This window comes from Canis lupus, chromosome 20 (assembly GCF_011100685.1).
Source record: "Canis lupus familiaris isolate Mischka breed German Shepherd chromosome 20, alternate assembly UU_Cfam_GSD_1.0, whole genome shotgun sequence".
NCBI classification, from domain to species: domain Eukaryota; kingdom Metazoa; phylum Chordata; class Mammalia; order Carnivora; family Canidae; genus Canis; species Canis lupus.
In genome coordinates, this window is record NC_049241.1 from 13,202,041 (window position 1) to 13,227,436 (window position 25,396).

General features: G+C 40.1%; 1 protein-coding gene and 1 pseudogene across 1 annotated transcript in view; one reads left to right on the forward strand and one right to left on the reverse strand.

The window, feature by feature from the left end:
* SUMF1 (sulfatase modifying factor 1) overlaps window positions 1–25,396 on the forward strand; it is a 90,828-nt gene that overhangs the window by 32,792 nt on the left and 32,640 nt on the right. Inside the window, exons 4-7 of the mRNA XM_038565800.1 lie at window positions 11,159–11,241; window positions 13,155–13,277; window positions 14,253–14,367; window positions 20,248–20,361. Coding sequence (XP_038421728.1) covers window positions 11,159–11,241; window positions 13,155–13,277; window positions 14,253–14,367; window positions 20,248–20,361 — 435 coding nt within the window. The remainder of the gene's footprint in view (window positions 1–11,158; window positions 11,242–13,154; window positions 13,278–14,252; window positions 14,368–20,247; window positions 20,362–25,396) is intronic.
* On the reverse strand, window positions 24,767–25,260 carry LOC102152299 (annotated as a pseudogene).

The following is a 25,396-nucleotide window of genomic DNA, read 5'->3' on the forward strand; positions in this document are numbered from 1 at the left end:
AAATTGGTATTTATCCAGATGATGGTCACCCAAAGTGGGGAGGGGTTTGGAAAACATGGAAACTTAAGAAACAGGTGAATTTATTCATTAAACAAATATTTATCTTGTAGGTGCTATGGGCCAGGCAGTGTTCTAAGTGCTGTGGTTAGAGCAGGGAACCAGGTATAAATCCTCACTCTCCTGGAGGTTATAACATTATGACTCTAAACAAGTGAACTTCTAACTGACTAAGCTTGTGAATAAAATAAAACAGAGTAACAGGATAGAAAGTAACTGCAGTGTAGTGTGGTTGGGTTCTTTTGGCTCTTTTATTTGTGGGGTCTAGGATGGCTTCTCTGACACTTGAGCTGAAACCTGGATGAGGAGTAGGAACCAGCATGACCAGTAATGAAGGAGTGATGAACAAAGGGGATTGTAATGTAGGGTGACAGGTTGGAAAAGTAGGCAGCAGGTGTATTACATAAGGCTTGTAGCCTCAGAGGTGTTTGGGTTTCTTCTTAAGTGCAGTGAGAAGTCATTGGACCTAGTTAACATTTTATTTTTTATTTTTTTAAAAGATTTTAGTTATTTATTTGAGAGGGAGAGTGAGCACATAAGTAGGGGGGAGGGGCAGAGGGATAGGGAGAAGTAGACTCCCTGCTAGCAAAGAGCCTGATGTGGGACTTGATCTTAGGACCCTGGGATCATGACCCAAGCCGAAGGCAATTGCTTGTTAACTAACTGAGCCTCCCAGATGCCCCCCTAGTTAACATTTAAGGGGCTACTTTGGTTTCTGTGTGGGTTTTGTCATAGTTGGTGAAACTTGTTTGAGTCATGGAGCAGGGTGGTAGGAGTGGAGATGCTAAAAGTGGTCTGATATTTGGAAGGACTTTTGATCCCATAAGGGGAAAAAGAGAAGAGGGACTCAAGTATGACTAATAGGTTTTGGGCCTGAGCAACTGGGGAGGTGGTGATTCCCTTTGAGATGGTAGAAGCTTGGGACACCTGGGTGGCTCAGCGGTTGAGTGCCTGCCTTTGGCCCAGGGCATGATCCTGGAGTCCTGGGATCAAGTCTCACATTGGGCTCTCTGCACGGAGCCTGTGTCTCTCTTTGCCTATGTCTCTGCCTCTCTCTCTGCGTCTCTCATGAATAAATAAATAAAATCTTAAAAAAAAAGAGAGATGGTAGAGGCTGGAGAAGAGTGAATAAATTACTGAATCTAGAGAAGACTAAGAGTTGAGTGAATTGTAATAATTCTACAAACATCTGAAAGATGATCTGAAAGGAATTTGATTTATTCCATGTGACCCTTGGGAGCCTAATGAGTGCCAGCAGTTAGAAGGTCTCTGGAAGACATTTCATTTTAGCCTTGAGTAGGAATCCTCTGTTGATTGGAGTGATCTGGATGTGAGGGACTGTCTGCAAAGAAGTGATGTGGGTCACCTGAATTGCTTAAGCTGAGACAGGGAGATCATCTATTGGTAGAGTGACCATGTAATTTATTGTCCAAATCAGAACACTTTTGAGGGTGAAATGGGATGCTCTTAATTATGCTGGATAACAGGTGTAAATCTGGACGGCCCTGATCAAATGAGGACCAGTGTTTATCCTGCCTCACCTGTTCATCCTAGGGACACCATAGAAAGGATGCCTTTGGATATAAGTTGAAACCAAGGGACCTCTTGGCATCCCTCCAGGTCTAAGGTTCTGAAGATCTTTGATGTGTTTCATTTAACAAAATTATTGATGCCCAACTTTTCTAATTAAGTGAGGTACACTTATAAAACAGGCAGCCTGCTTTGTGAAATGCCCTATCCACCCTTGTCCTGCTTCACTAGCTCCTCCTTCTCATCCCATATAGGAAGCATTTGCAGAGTAGCACCCAGTTACTGTCGTTGGGTGCCCCTCCTTGGGCTCCGATAGCTCACTGAGCTCTTCTTGGTCATAGTATTTAATGCAGGCTTAAAATCATCTACTCATTTATTTGTCTTTATCCCCAGTTTGTATGCTTTGCTTCTGCACCCCCCTAGGGCCTAGCACTGGGCTGGCATAGGGCAGATGTTCATGGAATGCTTGTTGAATGAATGAATGAATGAATGAATGAATGACAACTTTAAAAAAAGATTTTATTTATTCATGAGAGATATATAGAGAGGCAGAGACATAGGCAGAGGGAAAAGCAGGCTCCATGCAGGAAGCCTGATGTGGGACTTGATCCTGGGACTCCAGGATCACACCCTGAGCCAAAGGCAGACGCCCAACTGCTGAGCCACCCAGGTGCCCTGAATGAATGACATCTTGAATTGGTTTTATGGAGTTCTAGTAATGTACTGACATCTACATTATACATAAATATATGTATCTGCTTACTATTATGCTAAATCCACACAGCATGACCATTAGATAAGTTTTCTTAGTGTACTCATTTTACTGATTGAGGAAATCAAGGCTCAGAGAGGTTCAGTAGCTTGCCCAATGTTACATAGCTAGTAAATAGGAGGAGAGGCTGGATTGGAGCCCAGTAATCACTTGGACGACTGCTTGACCCAGGTGCATACTGTATCTCTTTACTCAAAACTTAAGCAACATGTTATAGTTTAAAGATTTTGAAAAGTTCTGCAATTAAAAAAAAAAAACAACTGTTTAACATGATTAACCCAGTGCCTTCCTGACTACTTAGACTGCTTTGACTGTGGAACCTCCCCACCACTGCCTGCCTCTTTACCTACCAACATCTTGTCATAAACTATTAGGAAACAGCTGTTGGGAAATGCTTGGATAGTAGAAAAGAGTCATGAATTGAAAATCTGCAGTTTTAGGTTCTTTCCCTGGCTCTGCCTACCACTTTTCATGGCTCATTTTTTTCATATGTAGTATGAGGAAGCTTAAATAGCCTCCCAAATCCATCCCACCCTTAAAACTCTTCAGTGTTGTAAGCATGCCTGTGTTAAGCATGCAGCCATACTAAGAAAGCATGGCATACTTGAGTGTTAGAGCCAGGTTTCCATTCTCTGCCAAGCCTGTGTTTGTTTTACCAGCTCTCGCAGAGCTTGCAAGATACACAGTGTTGTTAAAAAAAAAAAAGTAAATGTTTCCTACCCTGTGTGCTGTCACAACACAGAGAATCAGTAGTCACCATCCTGCCATTGGTACCAGTGTCCAGCTGCTGGGTGAAATGTTCACGTCAGGCCAGTGACCTGGAGAAGTTAGCTCTATGGAGGATTCAAAATTTGTTCTGTGCTCCTGCAGTGCTAGGCTGAGCTTAGCTAGTTCAATGCTAGCCTCTAGTTTCAAGGGGCAGCAGTTGAACCATGGTGCTACGTGACCCTCTGTAGATGCCTGTCGCTAAACCACAGTTAGGAAGTAGATCATCTCTGACTGTGAACCTGGGCTGAATTTGCAGCAAGAGTCCTGTCCCTTTTGTCGTGATGTTCTCTGGGGTGATGACTCTCCTCTTTTTCTTCTCTTTTGCCAAAAATAGGTGGGATTATTCATATTCTGATTTACCTCCAAAATAACCTGTGTGAGAGAATTTCCTGTTCTTAGGATGCTTTTACTATATTGTGTCTTCTGTTTGCCCTTTTTCCTCAGAAGCTTCAGAGCTTGTAAGGCATGAAGAAGAAAGTCAGAATCAATCAGATGGCATTCAGACTTTCTGAAATTTCCCTGTTTCATAATTTGAAAAAGATCTAAGTAAGCCACTAGCATTTAAGGAGCCTAAATGGAGTCTCCTTGTAATGAATTATGATAAATACCTTGCTCTGGAGTGCCATGAGCTTTTACATATGGTCAGCCCTCTTTCCAGAGGGAAACTAGCCACAAAATCTATTAATGTTATAGATTTTTAAAAATACAGTATGGATTTTTAAAAATGAGTTTTAGCAAGAGCTATATAGACACTCTTAGGTACCATTTCAGGAAATTTGGCAAAAGTGAAAAATAAAAAAATGTAAGTGAAGATGTTTGCAGATGTTCACTGTATTATTATGTATAATAGCAGAAAACCCCCAAAATTTAATATAACCTAAGTGGTTCAATGTTAGGAGATTATTTGGTAAATTATACTATATCAACATGACAAAATATTGTGTGTAGCCACTAAAAATGCTTGTTATGGGGATCCCTGGGTAGCTTAGTGGTTTAGCGCCTGCCTTTGGCCCAGGGCGCCATCCTGGAGTCCCGGGATTGAGTCCCGCGTTGGGCTCCTGCCTGCTTCTCCCTCTGCCTCTCTCTCTCTCTCTCTCTCTCTCTGTCTATCATGAATAAAAAAAAAAAAATCTAAAAAATGCTTGTTATGAAGCCCAGATAAAACATAGGAAAGAAAAAGGAAAGTATTTAGTAAAATTAATGAAAATGATCAATATATAGTTTGGAAAAAAAGGTGTACAAATATGTTTACTTATTGATGAAACTGGAAGATGAATATAAAAATAAAGTTTGTAGTAGGATAGTGAACATAAATAATTTTTAATTAATATTTTTAATATTGCTTATTTTTGTTTTTCAATGTAAAATTAAGTCTCTTAGCTCTGTTAAAAGAAAAAACTTTGAAAATCTGAATAAAAAGTATGTTCAGTATAGATAATTTAGAAACTAAAAATGGCACCCACGAAAGAACATTAAATATCACTCATAATCTCACCACCCAGAAATAACCATTGCAGACATTTCAGTATATGTACTACTAATCTTTTCTTGGGGTATGAATCTTTTTGTGTGTCTACATGTAAGCATAGTTTTAAGTAGACTTGTACACTTATAAGGGGCTTTTTTCTCTGTCTGTGAAGAGCAAGCATATATCCAAGCAATTACATTTTTCCCATAGATAATGTTTAGTGACCGTCCTGTTCCTTCATATGGGTGTACAAATAAGGGATTCAGTGAGTCTCCTCACTGTGTACACATGTGATGTAGCCTCTTGCTGAGTATTGTCAAATTGCTATGAAGATGGGTTATATCGATATACATGGTCATCTCTTTGCCTAAAGCAGTAAAAAATTATTAAAAAAAAAAGTCCTTTTCTCTTCTTTCTTTCACTAAAGAAAGTCCCAAATCAACTTTCCCCATACAACTAACAATGAGAAAAGTTAGATCACTCTTAAGAGTTCTTTGAGTTCAAAGATTGCTTGGGCCATTTTTTGTACATTGTGTATAATGAGTGACTGTGCATAGAGTATCCACTCTTCTCTTAAGGACGTGTAAGAAATGTTTAGAATATACTGAGTGGATGCCCTGGGAATCCAGTGTATCCTAGCATGAGAAATTTTATTAAGAACTGAAGCAAAAAGTATTGAAAATTTTCAGTTATGTTTTACGTTTCATCAATATTTGTACTCTACTTGAAAAAGCATGCATTTTTCTCTCATGCAAATTCTATTAAGTAATGAAGGTACATAAGTTAGGATTTAATTTAAAATAAGCTGTCAGACTTGACTACCTATTTTAATGATGAATTTCTTTTTACTCTTTATTCAAGCCTGGTTCTTTCCTTTCCACATTTGTATTGGGTGCTGAAGGAAGAAACTTTCTATTTACCCTGTGCTTTCTATTCCATTTGATTCCTTTCGCTGCTGGATTCTCCTTCAGTTTTATTTATACTTCATGAATTCGAACAGATCTGTAATTTCTCATTGTTCACTGGTGCCAGTTGAAAATTTTCCCGGGCTGTTTTTATAGGGGTAACTGTCATGTTTATACTATGTTTCAAGAAATGTCCATCTTTTTAATTTGCTTGTCTAAATGCATTTAATTTTTAAGAGAACAGTTGTAAAGTTGTGAATTTGACATCTTTACGCTTGAATATGCATAATTACACAGTGCTCTTCTTTCTCCTGTGCTGACTTTATTCTAGGCTGTGTGTGTATAAGAAGCATAATTTACCACCTCTGGCAAGAATAAAGGTACCTTTGATATCTTCTCCATTTCTTTTCTTTAAACTGTTACTACAAGGCTGGTTATGTCCCCAGGGAGAGGTGAGAAACAATGTCTTTGCACTGGGAAGTCCAATTCTCAAGGGGACATCAGTACTCACATGGATCCTATTTACATTGTAATTGGTCACTGGCTGTCTGGTACAGATGTTTCAACTTAAAACCCATGACAGTTGCTATGGAGATGGTTGACTGGAAATAGGTCAAGTTAAAGTCCTTTTCCCCCTGGATATAAGGGAGTGCTATAACTCTGGAATTGTCTCAGTTGAACAGAAAATGTGTAGGTGGGCAACTACATTAAAAAAAAGAAAAGTTCTTTTTGTAGGATGAGGGTTATTGTAGATGCCAGTCCACTTATGTTGCTGCTGCTACTCTGCAAGCAACACACCAGAAGACTCTTCTTGTTAAAGCCAAGGAACTAGAGATATCATGATTTGCAGTATGATCTTGATTAGCTGGCTCATATATGACTCTCAAAAGTTACTTATTTCATAAGCTCCTGAACATAGTAGGATAGCATTTATTTTCAGGACACTAACTAGTAGTTCAGGAACAAGCTTTTAAAAAAATATAGCATTAACAGTGACTTTTGGAAAAGGAAGGCACCTGGTGACATTGGATGGGATTGGATTTGCCATAAATTGGGCTGGGAAACATGCAGGCTTTCCTAGGGCATGATTCCCAGGATGAATGATGTCCTATCTCTGATTGCATCAGACCTCTCTTGTGGGGCGACTTTGATTACCTGTTTTTTTCTTCATAATGTGTCACATGGGGAGATGGTTCCTGACTGTGTGTCTGGTCACTACAGATGGGCATGTAGTATAGGTACTCATACAGGTCCCAGAGCTTTGTTTGGTTTAGCGTTTGGTGAATGTGGATTCCTGCATCTGCTATACCTCTCATACTCTTCCCCTCCCCCACTTTATGGTGCTGCTTGCTTCAGGAATAGGTTCATCACGTGATTGTGATGGAAGATGACAACTATACACTCTTCTTGACAGTTCTTTGGAAATCACATATGTTCTAATGCTTTTCTCAGTTTATCTTTCTTCTGCAAAGGGTGAACTGGGGGGGGTGACTGGAGTCTATGCTGAAGAAGTATTAGCGGGCAGATTTTCACTGATTAGAATGTATGTTCTTTGAAAGTTCTAAAAGAATATGGCAATGTGCAATAACGAATAAATAATAGTAATAATGATAGCTAACACTTTTGTAATTCTTGCTCTGTACCAGGTACTACTCTAAGCTCTTTATGTATATTTCCTTATTTAATCCTCACAACAACCCAGGGAAGTGGAGAGAAGTGTTACTACCCTGTTTTACAAATAAGGAAACTGAGACCTAGAGAGGTTAACTAAGAAACCCAAGATCATGCAGCTTGTAAAAGATGGCACTGTTTTTCAGGCTTAGGTCGCCTGGCTCCAGGCTTGGATGCACTTACCACTGAGCTTCTATGAATTATATGTTAACATTTAAGAAAGACGGATTTTTTTCTCCCCTGATTATCAGAGTGCAGTGATTATTCTGCATTTGGCAACGTCTGGAGACACTTTTGGCTGCTGCAGTTAGGTGAGGGAGGGTGCTACTGGCATCTAGTAGAAAGAGGTCAGGGATGCTGCTAAACATCCTACAGTGCACAACAGTCCCTTATAACCAGGAATTATCTGGCATAATGTGTCAGTAGTTCTGAAATTGAGAACTCTTATTACAGTAATACATGCCCATTCTTAAGAAGTGTATTACTCCCCAAATCTTGGCCCCTGTAAGTGCAAGTACGTTCTTCTACACTTTTTTCTTCCAAGTGTACTACCATACATTCATATGCATAATTTTACAGAAACAACCAAATATGTATTCTATTCTGTAGTTTATCTTCATAACATATTATCTATATATTTCCACTTTGCAGTGTCTTGATGACTGTATAGTATTCCTTCAGTTGGATGGATGCCAAGGATGGATTACTTTGTAATTTTTAATTAGAAATAATATTATAGTACTGTAGATATATCTGCATACTTACCTCAGATCTTAATATTTTGGAGAAAAACTAGATTGTGGCCTTTGGACAAGGACAGTGTTACTGTGGTGTCCCCTCCTCATCTTGAGCCAGTCTGTTTGTCCTGTCTCACTGCCCACATCACTGAGATTGTTGATCATTGTATAGTTCCGTATTTTCAAGCCATGTCAGCTAGTGGTCTGTTGGGATGGGTTGCTAAGATAATATGAGAGATTTCAGAAAAGAGAAATCCTGGGAAAAATGAAAAGCAGATTATCTAGAATGAGAAAATGTGTGTGTGTGTGTGTGTGTGTGTGTGTGTGTGGTGGAGAGGACACTGAGTTGGGACAATAGCACTAGCGTCTGTAAGGTGGTACCTAGACCTATGAATTTGAGTTTTATTGGCATTTTTAAGGAAAACGAAGAACCTAGATCCATATTTTGTTTTGAACTTTGTGCAATTAACCATGTAAGATAAATATGTAAAATAAATAATTTAAACACTATCAATATATTGTCTTAAATCATACTCTGAGGATTCCTGGGAGTTGAAGATCTCTTTTAGGAATCCAACTCAGTGGCTGGCAGATAGTGAGTGCTCAGCAAATGTTTGTAACCAGAGTGAATTGAGGGAAAGAAGAGAGGAAAAGAAACAGTCTAAAGGGCCCCTGGAATAGCCACACCATGGTCTGTTTTGCATCAGCCAGCTCCATGGAAGTTCCCCTCTGAAGAAGGGGTGGTAAACCTTGGAACACATGGGCCATGAAGGCTGGTGTCTGGCCTTTGTCACTACAGCTGTTCATATGCAGACCCTGTGATTCAGCAGTTCCACTCCAGGGTGTACAGTCAACAGAGATGCATATGTATGCTTGCTGAAAGTCATGAGCTCCTAAGAATGTTCATATAAGCACTATTCATAATACCCCTAGACTGGAACCCACCCAAATGCCCATCAGTAGTAGAAGAGATGAATAAACCAGTTTAAAAAATTGCCACTGATGAAATGTTTCAAAACACAAAAGGATAAAAGAAAAACAGGCATTCTAGTTTCTACCACCCAGATTTAACAACGTTTAGCATTTTGCCATAGTTGTCTTTAGTTCTTTTATTATTTTAAGACAGACATTGAACCTTCTGGTGGCCCATCTGATCACTGTTGGGGTGAGTTAGGTTTGAGTGATCTGAAGATATTGAAACACAAAAGTGGGATAACCTGGGCTTGCTTGCTTTCTTTTTTTAAGATTGTGTTTATTTATTCATGAGAGACAGAGAGGCAGAGACATAGGGAGAGGGAGAAACATGCTCCCTGTGGGGAGCCTGATGTGGGACTCGACCCCAGGACCCCAGGATAATGACCCAAGCCAAAGGCAGATGCTCAACCACTGAGCCACCCAGATGCCTCTAACTTGGGCTTTCAATGCACATTTTCCCTTGACATGGAATGAATTACCTGTCCTTGGTCCCTGAATATCCAGCAGTCTGGTTAGTGAGAACATCCCGAGGTGAAATAGAAATAAGCTGTGACTTGTCTCTCCTGGTCTCTGAAAAATAAAACACCTTGCAGTGGTATCCTTAAGGACATTATGTCTCTCTCATTGAAATAGAAGAGAATTTGGTTTTTCCCATCAAACTGTAATTGGAATACCATGAATGTTCTGATTGTGCTGATGTGAAGGAAAGAACAAGAACAGAATTTGGTGTTTTCAGTGATTGCTATAATTGTTAGCAGGAACACCATCCCCCTTCTCTTCCACTCAACCCAGCTCATCAGGATGCAAATGATTGACAGTAGCATTGTCATGGGGATAACCTTGAGTCTACTGTAGTGTATATTTTACAAGAGTCATTTGCAAATTTCTGTTCTTTAGTTTGGATTACCAACAGCAATGATGAAGATTTTTTATGGCTCTCCTCCTGTCATGAGACCTTGGTTGAGACTAGTTCTCTTTACTGAGTGCTTGCTAGTGCTGGGCATACTTGTAAGCCCTTAATGTATGTTATAATTCTTCCTTGTCATAACCCACGAGGGTAAGTATTGTTACCATCTCCATCTAAACGTGAGAAAACAGGCCTGGGGAGGTTCAGTAGGTTGCTGTCACACCGTGAGTGATTTGAATCTTCTTTTGACTGACTCCAAAGCCAAGTTCTTAACCATTCAGTAAGTGAGGGCCACTTGCTCTTGTTATTTGGGTCACTAGAACTATAGTAGGAGATAAGGTCCTGGGAACATTTGGCTGAGCATTTCCTGGTCCTGTTGAATTCAACCTCCTCTGTAGTCTGAGGTAGATGAGGCAGGGGTCCTGGTCCCATTTCACAGATGAAGGCTAAGGGGCCAGACAAGCAGTGTACTTTCTCAGGGCTACCCAGCTAATATTACACTGGAAATTGAACCAGGGTTTTTTGAAAACACACTCCAGCTTCTTACTCTATGGTTCAGCTTGATATCTGACCACCTTAGTTGATCTTCAGCCCAGCACTTAGTTGTAAGGTTGTTTCCCCATCTTTTATTTATTTTTTAAAAGATTTTATTTATTTATTTGATAGAGAGTGCTCGAGCATGCAAGGACAGGCAGGGGGAGTGGCAGGCAGAGAGAGAGGGAGAACCAGGCTCTCCGCTGAGCAGGGAGCCAGTTGCAGCAAGATCCCAGGACCCTGGGATCATGACCTGAGCCAAAGGCAGACGCTTAACCCACTGAGCCACCCAGGTGCTGTTTTCTTATCTTTTAAATAGGAGCTGTCCAATCTGTCTCTCACTTGTTAGACATTATAGAGGATTAGCTAGCACTGCATCTTTTAAAAATTTCTGGAGGGATCTCTCGATGGCTCAGCTGGTTGAGCATTTCAACTCCTGATTTCGGCTCAGGTTGTGTTGTGAGGGTCATGAGATAGAGCCCTGCATAGGGCTCTGCACTGATGGGGGCATCTCCCGGAGATTCTCTCCTTCTCCCTCCTCTAAGATAAATAAATAAATCAGTCTTTAAAAAAATAAAAATTCTTGGAGATATACACCATTTAAAGACATAATCTATTTAGTCATGCTGGTGCTTATGATATGGAATAATAGTCTTATGAAAGATTTTCTTACATATAAATCTTTATTTTTGATATTCTGGTAAGAGTATTTGTTTGGTAACTGAAATGGAAGTTGAAGATTGTAAGTTAAAATTTTTTTTTTCCTGCACATACTGAGTCAGTGTTTTTCTAGAGTTATCATAGCTAACCTTAGCTTTTCTGGGTTGCTTTGAGGTTGCAGCTGCTCCTTGGTGGTTACCTGTTAAAGGCGCTAACTGGAGACACCCAGAAGGGCCTGACTCTACTACTCTACACAGGTGAGGCTGGTGGTTCTTTCCCCAGTGGACATGTTTAATTGCCAAATAGATAGATTTCCTGTGTTGTTGAAAAGGAACTCAGTAGCCATCTTCAATTGTAAAAGAGTGTGAGAATGACAAACTCTAATGGATTGGTAGGAAAATAAAACAGGAAATAACATATGTAAATACCCAAGCACTGTGCCTAACTCAGAGAAAGCTCTTGCTAGGTGACTTCATCCTTCCTCATTTGGCCTGCCAAAGAGTTGCCTTTGCAGATTTTTTTCCCCTCTTTGACAAGCCTATTACAAATCTCTTGACATATTTAATCTTTGGAACCTGTCTGTCTGCTCTCTTTCATGAGTGGGTCACTGTGAGAAAGAAGACCATCTGTCCTATGGAAGAGTGGTTATGTCTGGCCAGGTGGTCACTGTGGAAGCTCAAGCCTTGGTTATAGGATTCTTGTGATATTCAGTTCTGGGCTGACATACTTTGAAGCCACCATCTGACTGAAAAACCACAGAGCTGCAAGTCGGTCAGCAAGTCTCCAGGGTGGCAAGGAAATAATTATCTCAAGCAGAAATAGAGAGTAGCACTTTAAGCCCTGGAGATGGAGAAAGGTTGGGTCAGGACTCAGAATCCCGACAGCCCAAGAAAACTGTTCTCCTAACCCACTTTTTCAGATGGAGGTTTTGAGCCTCTATTTTTGACAACATTCCTGGTTTCTGCCCTCATTGCCAGGGAGCTAAGTGTACCTGAGGTTCAGCTTTAGGGACAGAGCCCCCTGCCAAAGGGCAGAAACCTTGCAAAGCCTGAACTGGCAGCCTTCGTGGTGGAAATTGATGGTGAGACACAACATCCTAGGATTCTTGGGTACGTCAGGTCAACTGGGCCTCTTAGTTCCCAAGTGACATTTTCTTTCATGAATTTAATAGAAGAAAAAGCTAAGGCAGAAGGAAAACCCAGAGGGGAATGTATTTTATCCACTGAGTCCATTTTCTTAGAAAAGTACATCTCTGATTGATGCTGAAAATAGTAAATAACACATAATAGGTACTCAATAAACATTTATTGAAAGAATAAATGAAAGTTATAGTGGAATTGCTGTAGGGAATTCAAAGATGTTTAAGGAATGGACTAGGAGTGTGTAGTCCACTTGAAAAAGTGTAAACAGGGAATTAAAGCTATCTAGTGCTTTGTGAATGTGTGTTACTCCTTATTCTCAAACTTTTCTCCTAACCTTCCTTGTCCTTCTATGCCCTTAGAAAAAAATACTAGTTTGGAATCTGCTAGCATGAAGCAAATATAGCTGGCTAATCTGCAGTAGAAAGGCACGAAGTTTAAAGCCAAACAACCTGTGCAAAGGAGGGTTGGGGGGAAGCAGGATTGGGTAGAGGGAGAAGCCAAGACTACAGTGCAGGCTCAGGAAGTCCCCACTGATCCCTTGGGGGGGGCTTTGGGGTAAATAGGGCTGGTAGGATAGAGCTGTGGTGGGCTGAAATGGCCGGGCCTTTATGTCCTGGCTCTGATTATCATTGGTGGTTGTGAAGTGGCTTTCTGCAGCAGCTGTGGAAAACTCTGAGGGAGCACTCCCAGCAGCTGGAGCAGCACTCCTTCCTTAGTGGGGGAAGTGTGTAGTGCATCTCCACATCCATTGTACCAAGTGAGATTCTGTGGAGCTCTGGGCCTGCCTGCAAGTGAAGAAATGTTTTGAGTCTAGTTCCAAGAGGGATTGTAATCCATTCGAGCCTGGGATGTCAGAAACCTGTGGTGGAAGGTGACAGATGTGGCACAGCTGAGGATTGAGCTGGGGACCAGGGCTGCCTTAGTGCCCCAGATGGAATGGAGGATGATTGTGGGTGCTTCGCTGAAGCCAGTTCCTGTTTCCTGTTACAGCTGCTGCTCCTCCTCACTCTGCTTTTGCTCTTCCCCAGGCCTGATCATCCAGTCCTCCACGTCTCCTGGAATGATGCTGTTGCCTACTGCACGTGGGCGGGAAAGCGTCTGCCCACGGAAGCTGAGTGGGAATACAGCTGTCGCGGAGGCCTGCAAAATAGGTACTCGGAGGATCTCATCTTGCCTAACTGTGTGGTGACCTTTTTCTAAATCTGTGGAACTTATTTTGGTTAGAAAGTTGATTTTAAACAAAAACAACAGCTTTTTCTTCCTAGGCTTTCTTCATCTCCATGGACTTACTTAGGAGACACTGATGCATGGGTCACCAGGTGTCCGGTGAAGCTGGCTCCCTGCAGCCCCAAAGTGTGCTCAACACATTCAACCCTTCTTCTCTTACATAGTCCTCCTCAGAGCCTTTTGTCAGGCTGCCTTGCTTTTAGGATTTTCTTATTTTATTTATTTATTTAAAAAGATTTTATTTATTTATTTGACAGAATGAGAGAGTGAGAGAGAGCACAAGCAGGTGGAGCAACAGGCAGAGGGAGAGGGAGAAACAGGCTTCCCGCTGAGCAGAGAGCCTGATGTTGGGCTTGATCCTGGACCATGGGATCATGACCTGAGCCGAAGGCAGATGCTTTGTTGACCGAGCCACTTAGGCACCCCAGGATTTTCTTATTTTAGACATCTCCTAAAGCAGTGTTATTTCTCTGTTTCTAGAGCCATGAGACAGAAAACTCATGTCTGGGTCACATCTTCTAGGAAAGGCTCCTTAAAATAGCAGAGGCTTTATAAAAAAAGTGTGATGTGATGCTGCCTGATTGTGCTACCATATAAGTTCAGAATGATGCCTACTTTCCCAGCCTTCTATAAGTCCTTCTTCTGATTACGTGATTTATTTCAGGCCTCTTGAGTACTTGGGAAACACAGAGGTTGTTGTGAACTTGATATGAGCTAGTTGTGCGGAAGTTTAAAAAAAAAGTCCTGGTTAAAAGCTTTGTTTATTTATATATTTGAAATGTAAAACATAGTTCACTCAGAACAAGTGAGCAATGCTCTTTCTTTGCATTCCTTCTCTTGGCTTTAATCCAGAAGACTGTGCCTGTTTGACAGGCTGATGCCTGTGTCTCTTCTGACAGACTCTTCCCCTGGGGCAACAAACTCCAGCCGAAAGGCCAGCATTATGCCAACATTTGGCAGGGCGAATTTCCTGTGACCAACACCGGGGAGGATGGCTTCCGAGGAACTGCACCTGTGAGTAGCGAGACTTCTGAAGATGGGCAGCAGCTCCCGAGAATGTGGACATGAGAAAGCATTGCTCACTCGCTGACCAGTCTCTTCCTGCATTCATCCACTCATGCACGTGCAGTTCCTAATAATTAAGCAAATGTTCTTTTTTTATAACACAGTTTTCTTTCTGATTCCGTCATACTTACAGAAAATTTGGAAAATAGCAAGAGTACAAAAGAGAAAATTAAAAGGACCTGAAATTTTGCCACCCACAGATCACCCCTGTTAGCATTTTGGTACATTTCCTCCTGCTCTCTCCTCCCTCCCTCCCTCCCTCCCTCCCTCCCTCCCTCCCTCCCTCCCTCCTTCCTTCCTCCCTTCCTTTCTTTTTCTTTCTTTCTTTTCAAGATTTTATTTATTTATTCATGAGAGACACAGAGAGAGAAGCAGAGACATAGGCAGAGGGAGAAGCAGCCTCCCCTTGGGGAGCTGATGTGAGACTCGATCCCAGGACCCCGGGATCATGACCTGAGTCAAACACAGATGCTCAACCACTAAGCCACCCAGGCCTCCCTCCTTCTGCTCTTTTCTGTGTTAATGATGCCAGTAAGAGCTAGTAGTTAATGAGTGCTTGCAGGGTGCCAGGCTTGGTGCGAAGCCATTTGTATGAATTCTCTCACTTGATGTAAATTCAGCTCTGTTAAGTAGGTACCATTTATTTTATCCTCATTTTCCAAGTGAGCATTCTGAGGGACAGAGAGAATAACTAACTTGCACAAGGTTACACGGCTGGAAAGCAGCACAGTTGGGGTTTGAACTGGGTTAGTTTGTTTCTAAAGCTCATGCTCGTAACTCCCATATATGCCAGCATACACACACACACACATATACTCCACCCACATATATGAAATGTATAAATGCATATATATGTATATAGAAATATAAACACATTTATATATGTATATATACATATATATGGAATATATGGAAAGCATAAATATATATGTGTGTGTATATATATATTTTTGTAGCTACATATTTTTTACATGCTGCTTTTGGGTCATGCTGAATGCAGTATTTAAAATCCTGTTTTTTCCAGCTTAATATTAGGAATGTGTTATCTGTCATTAACAGTTTTTCACAAATACATTGTTTTGTAACAGATACATGATCTATCATTTGAATGAGCCCTAATTTATTTGCCTTTTATTAATAAGCTGCACATTTAGATTATATTTGTTGGGGTTTTGGGGGAGTGTTTTTGGCTAAACAATATAATAAGGAGCATCTTGTACATAAATATTGAATTGTATCTCTGATGATTTGTTTAGGATGGATTCCCAGCAATGAAATTAATGAGTCAAAGACTAGAAAACTTTCTTGGTAAACATTTTAGATATATCCTGTTTTCTAGAGGGCATGTGACATGTTTCCCTCCACAAGCGTGTGAGAGTTCCTTTTTCATTGCTCTTCTGGTGGCAAAGCCATACACTAATGAAGCAATATTAAAAACATTTCATTTTGTCTGAACAGTGAGAAAAGAAATCTTGTGGTGGGTAAATAGCACCGTACTGAGTTTGTCGTTGCAGAGAATAATTTCTTTTCAACACTCTTTCAAACAGCTGTCATTTTTTTCATATTATATTTTTGTTTCACACAAAAATAATTCTTCCAAAATTTACATGTAAATGTAACATAGGTACATTATTGGGAGGTGGCCAAATGACTCTAAGACTTTGACTTTGACTTTGACTGAAGCCTGGCTCAGTGGTTGAGCGTCTGCCTTTGGCTCAGGGCGTGATCCTGTGGTCCCGGGATGCAGTCCTGCCTCCCTGTAGGGAGCCCACTTCTCCCTCTGCCTGTATCTCTGCTTCTCTCTCTGTGTCTTTCATGAATACATAAAATCTTAAAAAAAACAAAACAAAATTTCGACTGAAATAATAAATAAAAGAGAAGGACCAACACATTTTTGAAAAACATGAAGAGTAAGGAGACACTTGAGCTAGCAGAAATCTAAAAATATTTTGAACCATAGTAGTTAAAGCATTATGGTTTCATTTTTTGGCATTTAATGTAAATAACATATTTCATAAGAATATATAGCCTTTCAGTTGATATAGGGGTGCATATGTATGGGTATGAAACTCCATATATATGTGTTAAGCATGTGATAAAGGAACTGTCACAAACTAATGGGAAATGATGTACTACCCAATGAAGGCAAAAGAGTAATCATTTGATCTCAGAGTTGGTTCCTCCAACTTTGTATTCAGCAAAATGAGTGATCTGAGGTCTTTGGGACTAAAGGATTCTGCTCTTTCTGAGACTTTATATATATGAGAAGCCCAGCCAGTGCCTCATGGACCACTTTTGGTCAGCAGAACTGGTACTGTGGGATGTACAGAATATCAGTTTTGGTGCTTGGTGAGGATGTTATGAGACCTCAGGAAAGATGTTGGTAAATGCAGGCAGCAGGACAATGGTGACCAAGTGTTACATGCTGGTAAGGAGTGTGTAGCAACTCACTTGCGATGCACTAACCCTGAACACAGGTGGCACAGAGTGTCAGGCCCATACCTGGCCTTCTTTGGCAGTGAACACACAAGAGAGTTTGGCGTGACAAGGGCCTTAGCAGCTAGGATTCCCTCCTGGGATGCTAGGCTGTCAGAAATAGGGCCCCTACAGCAAGCCTTGAATCCTAAGGCTTGGGCTTCTGATGGACCAAATTATATAAGCCCCTGTCAGTTTTAGTAAAGAGCCATGAGAAGACTGGATTGGACAGTTATGAATATTTTACGGTGCTTACTGCTATAGAATTTCACATCCTAATTAAGCCCTTATGCCTCTAAGGAAAATAGTCATTTATCCTTAAGTCAGGGCCCCTTTTTAGAAAACACAAAGTCCCTGTGGCGTAAGGACACTTTACAGATGTTTAGCATTAGAACATTTAGCTGGGAGTTCAGCAGATGTCTATATTGGAATAAATTCAACAGAACTTACCTGAAGAAGCTGTCATGGAAGTTTGTGAGACAAAATTAGAACAGTCACCAGGGGCCCTCCAAGAACTAATTTAAGAAACATGACCTGGGGAGAAAGAAGCAGCAGACCACAGAGAGGCGATTTCCACCTGTGTTTGGAATAAGACATAACAAGATCCGTATCTTCAAAATGGAACTCAGCAAAATGGGACTGAAATTCCCAGAGAATTATCTCACGTCCATTTTAGCTGCTCTTGTGTCCACAAGGTCTGGTTAGTTGAAGGAAGGAATTTATTTTCAGTGATGGGATGGACTGCAGTGAAACGGCCCCCTCACCTGTATTTTATATATGTTATTACTTCTGGTCTGCACTGAGCGCACTATTTTGACCACAGTGAATCTAAAGAATTCGGTTTTTATTTTTCAAAGGTGCTATTATACAACTATTAGTGTGTTTTGGTTTTAATGCCTATCAGTTCATTTACTTGCAAATAAGTGGGTTTGAAATATTTCTCATACACATTTGTTTTCTTTTGAGGTTCCTGGGAGGAAGCTTTAGTTAGTGCAATTAATTTAACAATGAGCAATTACAAGGTTTATTCTCCTTAATGGCATATTCACAGATGGTGATTTTGGGGTTGGTGACCTCCAGATTTTACCTCATTTATACATAAAATTATTTAAAGGGGGAAGAAAACCCTAAGTCTTTGAGTATGTATTATTATTTCCTAGCCTTAATGGTTTAATAGCACCAGTGAGGTTAAGTTGGTTGCTCAGAAGCTGCTAAGTATGGGCACATAAAAAGGACCTCAGCCAGATGGACTCTAGAGCCCCCTCTTCTTGTGTGTTCTCTGAGCCTTCCTCCAAAATGTTTGTTTCACCTTTTGATTGGTCTTGGGCCCCTGGTTCCTTCCTCTCTCTGCTTGAAACAAATGAATTTCTTCTTTTTCTTCCTATTCCTTCCAGCTGTTGTTCCATCTTGCTCTTTTCGATCATCTCCAAATTCTTGAAAGAATAGTTCATGCCTATGGCCTCTTCACTTTTACTCTCCCTCTGAATTTTGAACTCTGAGCTTGATTCCAAGGACACATCTTTACCTTTGTAGAAGAGGGTATAGCCAGAAATCTCTGCAGCCAGAAAGCCTCTCCCTCTTGCGAATTTCTGAGGCATTTTTCCCCCCACTCACTTTCCTACTCATCCCAGAGTCTTACAGAATTGGATTTTTGTTTTGAGTATATTCTTTTTTCTCCCTCAGTAAGCTCTTTGATGTCTTACGTCATTGAACCCTTCCTGCCTTCAGTTGACATGCATGGAATTACTGAATGAAGCAGTGAATAAGTACTGCTGTTTCCATAATGAGTGCTGAGTATGGAAGCAGCATGGTAACAATTTTTTAGCTTTCCAACTCATCCAGATGAAGGTTTTTTTAGGGAGTAGCTTCATAACTTTGAAGTGCTCTGAATTGCCCAAATATCAGATTTTTCCATATTCATATGTGGACCTGAAACCTTCTGAAGCCAAATAGAAGTGAAGTTTAGTTTATTCATTTCTATAGTCCTACGTTATTAGTATGGAAAAAAAAAACGTGAATTTACAATAATATTATTATTTTTATTTTATTTTATTTTTTACAAAAAGATTCTTAGAGCACCTAGATGGCTCAGTTGATTAATTGTCTGCCTTCGTCTCAGATCATGATCCTAGGGGCCTGGGATCCAGCCTCATATTAGGTTCCCTGCTCAACAGGATGTCTGCTTCTACTTTTCCCTCTGCTCCCCTTCCTGCTTTTGTTCTTTCTTTCTCTCAAATAAATACTTTAAAAAAGAAGATTTTTTGGCTTAGTCAATTAAGTGTCTACCTTCGGCTCAGGTCATGATCCCAGGGTCCCTGCTTAGCAGAGGAGCCTGCTTCTCCCTCTCCCTCTGCCCCTGCTCCTATGCTCTCTCTCTCTCTCTCTCTCTCACTCATTCATTCTCTCAAATAAAATCTTAAAAAAGGAAATTAATTAAAAATTTAAAAGATTTTTAAAAACCCAAAGATAACATTTTTTCATTTAAAAATCTCATTTTTTCCTTATGTTTGAGAATTATCATTAGAAAAATGTTGGGAAAAATTTTATGTTGAATATACACAATGGCATAATTGTTTGTACTTAACTGTTGCTCAGTTAAAGTTTTTTTTCTTGTCCCTCTCCCCTCTCTCCTTCTTAAAAAAGCTTTATACTTTGGCTCTCTGTCTGTGACAATATTATGTGGCAGACTGTCTGACCTCCCTTTGAAATGTGATATAATTGCTCCCTGACAAACCAGTACAGTTGGCCTCATACTTCCAGATTCTGGAGACTGACTGCAAACCTTCTCTTACAAATATGCTTGATAATGAATTCACATTTTCTTTAGAAAAACAAGTCCCCTCAGTGTTTTGATGATAATGACTGTGGCTTAAAGATAAGATTGTGAGTTGGAGGGGGCTGGTGTAGAGGACAGAAGTGGGTTGGCATCTTTTAGTGCTAAAAGACATTGTGTGGCCACATACCTTAGCTCTGATGACAAGACTTATACTGAGTCTAATATGATGTTTCTGTAATGATTTTGAAATATCATCTCTGCCCCCCACTCCCCGCCTTAAGATATGGGTTCAATTTATGTTCATTATTAGTCTCTCTGTTAGGAATAGTTTTATTGACTTTCCTACCATGTAGTATAAACTCTCCTTAGGTTTCTAAGCTCCCCTTTAAAACTCAAAGCCAAAAAGTGTATCTTTCTTTGTTTTTACATTGGCCAAATTGCATTTTGACTGTCGGGATGAAAATTAATATTCATGCTTTGAAGTTTTAACTTATAGTGCATTTCCACAGCAAAGAAGTGTTCTAAACAAGGTGAGTAGTTTGACAGCATTTTCCCTTTTTTTTTTTTTTAATTTTTAGGTTGACGCCTTTCCTCCCAATGGTTATGGCTTATACAATATAGTAGGGAACGTGTGGGAATGGACTTCAGACTGGTGGACCGTTCACCATTCTGTTGAAAAAACGCATAACCCAGTGAGTATCATTCTCAGACTATGTATCGTAAGGTTACATCCATTACCTAGGCAAGCTGTGGCAAGGATTTAATGTGTTTCTGAGGAGTATTTGTGTGCTCTTGAAATTAATCTTGGAATTTCCCCAAAGGGATATTAAGCATATGTCTCTTAATTCAAGCTTAAGGCATTGTGCAGAAATGTCTGTGAGCATTTTATATGCTGCTAGATTGCAAAGGTGATAATTATTTGAAGGAATCTGCCTGTAACTTTAAAAATTATATTCAGTCTCATAAATTTGATTAGAGTGAGTTATCTAAATAACTATGCAGAATTCATTGATGTTTTTAAAGTAATAACCACTGAGATCTGCTAGATGGTATTTATCATGCAGCTAATTGCCAGACTTTTGATTGGCTGAAATTTTGATTCAGGGGCATCATTTAGAGAAAATGAGAAAGGGTATTTTCTGGTGAATGTTGAGTCAGGAAGTTGAGTCATTTGGTGATTATTTCCCGAACTCTGCAGTATGTCAGTTCAATGCATCATATGCCTTGGGAATTAAGACAACCGTTTTATCTAAGTTTTACCTACTCTGATATGGGGAGAATGTTGAATACAACTAGGATTCTTCTCTGCCCCTAAAAATTGAAACACTACATGGGCATGTAGGTGGGAGGTACTTCCTTTAAAAAGAACATGTCTGAATATTTTTTGTTGTGTGAACATATTGGGGGGGAAAGAACCATTTAAAAGTCCTTTCTCTAACAAACTAGACATTCATAAGTCAGACCTAAATAAATATATATTATACAACCAAACTATCTAGACTGGGAACTTAATATGCTCAATTTTAAACTTTACCCTTTAGAAAAGGCACAAAGAATCATGATAAAATTAATTCTTCGATCTCTTCTCCGTAAGAGTTAAGCAGCTTGAGTAATTGAAGAAATTGTCAGGCCCTGTGCCTCAGGCCATTTTTCAGAATATGAGGATAAATTTGTTTGATAAACTTGATTTTTCTTCACGGAATAACACGTGGGCTGCTCATGAATAATCTGGAGACAAAAACCTACCTCATTGGGTGCAGATGAAAGAGCTGAGTTTTTCAGAAACTGTCATCCCCCCCTCATTTCCCTTGTACTTTCTGGCAGGGCTGGTGGAAGTAGTGGTCAGAAACAACTCTTCTCTCCAAAATGAGAATAAGGTTGTGAAGTTCTTGGTTGGTTTGTGGTCGGGAGACACCATTCTCTACTGGCAAGATGTGACTTGGCATTTGCTGTCAGAATCAGAAATAGAATTTTTTCCCCCTCAGATAAAAGCATCTGCATGTTTGGAAGGGGGTACACAAGGCTTCAGAATTCTGGCAAGTTGTGAATGCATCTATCTGACCATCTGTTGTCGAGCTGAGTGCTTATTAGCTTTCCGTCTTAGAACTGCTTGTGTCTCTTCTAAGGATTTACAGAAAAATTCACATTTTTCTTATTTTCACCAGTCCCAGGCTCTATCTTAGATGTTGTCCTTGCTTTATAAATTGTTCCCATTTTAGATTTCTCTGTGTCACACTATAGCCTCGTTTGCTTCCTGATTTGACTGGGATAAAATTCATCTGCCTAGAGAACTAAGTCCCAACTTCCTAGAAAACTCAGACTCCGTCACTCAAATCTCTACAACTTCCTTCATTGCCAGTGCCACTGGCATCTTACATTCAAGGGACACCTCCAGGCTCCTAGCTGGGCTCTGCCTTCCCTCCCTCTGCCCTGTGCAGCCACAATGACCTCTCTAGAAATCAAGTCTGATGCGGTCACTCCTCCATTTGAAACCCCTTCCATGGCTGCTTGTCTAAAGAGGAAAGTACAGACTCTTGAACACAACTTCTGAAGGCTAAAATAACTTAATTCTTACTGATCTCTTTCAGCCACTCCTTCTACTTCTTCTTTAAACATTGAATTATAAAATTTAACAAAAATTCAGGGAAGTACAGAAAATAGTATAATAGATACCTACCATTTAGATTTAACATACAAACAGTTTACTATATTTCTTTTAACCAGAGAAAAAGAATGGAAACTTTTCTCTGAGTTAACATTGGACATTGTTAAACATTTTTAATTTAAGCTCTTCTAGTCAATGTATAGGTGCTATCTCACTGTGGGTTTTTTTTTTTTTTTTTTTTTTTTTTTTTGTCTTGTCATTGTATGTTAAAGTCTGCATCTGACAACTCTGGTATCTGACTACCCCGTTGACCTGCCTCTCTTCTTGGTTTTTGCTCACATCATGTTTTCTCACATGCCTGATTATTTTTGAATGAGTACGAGACAGGGTATGCAAAAGATTATAGATATTATTGAGATCTGGATAGTGTGATCTTTCTCTAGAGGGGATTTACCTTTGCCTCTGGAAACTTCTATTTCAGATGAGCTTTTTCCAATCAGGAATTGAGACATCTTGAAGCTGAGCTTAGGTTCCTGTGAGAGCTAGTCTGAATATAGTCAGGATGCCAACCAAAAGTCAGGGGTTTTACTATGGCTCTTATTCCTCAAAGGGCCCCCAAAACCCATTTGTTTCCTTAGGCTATAAGTCTATTGAAAGTTCTGCTTAGTTTCTCAGCCTTTGTGAATCAACAGACCTCTAGGTGAGACTAAGTTAGAGTGGAAAGACTTACCTCTGGGCTTGCCTTTGCTCTGTAATTTGAGCCTTGCACTTCCTCACAGCTATAGTAGTTCTCATCTGGTTTTGGTTAAAACTCCTATTTCTCACGGAGGTCTTAATTTACTTGCCTTCTTTCCATACTGGCCTGTGTATCTCCAGTGCCTGGAAGAAAATGTGTCGCATAATAGTTGGTCCTATAACAAAGCCAGTGCCAGATACCAAGAGTTGAGGGAGTTTGACCACTATTCATATTTCAGTTGTTTCAAAAGCAAAGTTGGGAACAGACATTTTCAGGGAGAGTTTTGAACCAGAATATCCATGTGATTAGTAAACATTTCAATTCAGGAACTGACCTCTTCAGTGTGATGCGTATATGTTAGCCACAAGCCTAACCCATAATGGAAAGTCATTTTAAAGCTTCTTTAGGAAACTTAAGAAAAGCCAGTCCTCTGTATGCAAAGGCTAGTCAGGGAATATCTTTTTCTTAGTTGGCTTCCAGGGAGCAAAAGTTAATCATTAGTGCTTATTTTATTGGACAGTCATTTATGGCCAAAGCAGGTGGTAGAAACATCCTGTGTGCTTTGTACACACAGTCCCGAGAGAGGCTGAGGTATTTGACCATATGAAGTGAAGGTTGATTTGATCTTAGCTGGAAGAAGGTTATAGGGAAGATATACACATGCATGTGTGTGTCCTCTGGAGCTGCTTAAGATGGCATCACCTCTTTCCACATAGACAGAACCCAGAATGTGGCCATTGCTGCTGCTACTATTTTTTTTAACTAAGTTTTTTTTTTTTTAAAGGTCATTATATTTTCCTTTTCAGTTACTTCACCCCAAAGCCCCTATTAATCTGTGGCAATATATACTGCTTTCCGTAAAAGATTGCATAGAGCTTCTGTAGCACTCTAACTTCCAACACCCACATACTCATTCTCACTACCCACATGCCACGCTGATTTGCTCACTGGTGGTGGCAAAGGATGGTGTGATCTATAATATCTTTCCCACTCTAACATCCAGGTATATAGTTTCATTTGGGTGGCTTTTTTTTTTTTTTTTTCCTGAGGGAAACAGTTCCGGTCTTTGATTTAGTCAAAGTAACTCAGATTAGAGCTCTGCCACTTAATATTGAAGGGATCTCTAAATGTGGAATAGCTCAACTTTCCTTATCTACAAATTGGTAATAATTATATTTGTGAAATCAAATTTGATGATGTTGCATGTGAAAATATTTTACACCTTCAAAGTATTGTTGTTTACTATTTTTATTTAAATTATGTTTTGGCTACCTAATTTCTCTATTATATGGTTCTGTGAAGCCCAGTTGATGAGGAATGTTGGCTTCGGGAAACAGAGGAGAAGAAAGTAATCTTTATAATGAGTGTTTGATATTCCTCCTATCCTTACCTAATGTTGGCATACCACATAGTCATCCTTACAATGAAAAACTTGTTAGTTCTTCATAGTTCATTCAAGTCTGGTGGGAATAAAGTTTTCCAAAAGGTAATCCTTCTTTGAATGAATAACTGGCTGCTTGCCAGATTCTATTAGTCAGAGATTGAGTTTGTTTTGTTTTTTTCAGCATGGAATTTCATTGTTCAATTAGATCATATATCTCTGGAGATTTTTGGAATTGTGTTCTGTTTTGCAAAACTGCTTTGTCATGGTATGGAATTGACCAGGGAGGCTGTAAGTCTTTTTTTTTTTTTTTTTTTTTTTTGAGGGAAGGAAAAAGAATTTATTTTACATAACTGATTGAAAAATAATTCAAGAAATAGTAAATAAAACTTAATATGGTCTCATGCGCCCTGAAGGAGGTGGTGCCTGATTTGGAGGTGTGATTGCTATGTCCAGATAGTCTCCTATTTGGAACTTCTGTGACTGCAGGGTCATGGAGTCATCAGTCCCCTTCATCCCAGACATGGTGCTGCCAATCTCCTTTACTCGATAGCCAGGCCTTTTAGGATCTGTAAAAACAATTGCAAAATTGAAGTGTGTGCCCTTCTTTCTAGCTTCTGGGTAGACTTCTTTTACTAAACTAGTCAGTTCTTTCAATGTTGCATCCATCCAAGTGTAGATCTGGAGCTCGCTGGACGGCACGTTTCCGTTGCAAAACTCGTCCATTCGGTGGTGGCGGCCGTTATTGGTGGTGAAAACACGCAGCAGCAGCAGCAGCAGTGGGCACGTTTTCTCCCGATCAGTTTCTCCGGCTCCTTCTTAATTTCCTCCTGGGTAACGCGCGACTCCACCGCCATCTTCCTCCTACGGCCGGGAGGCTGTAAGTCTTGTCTGCAGCGCATCACACACGGCACATGCTTTCCCTCTGACCTGAGATCCGTATGTAGAGTGTCCTGGCAGGTTCCAAACTTGTCAGTCCTGCTCAAATACTTCTTTTCCATTGGA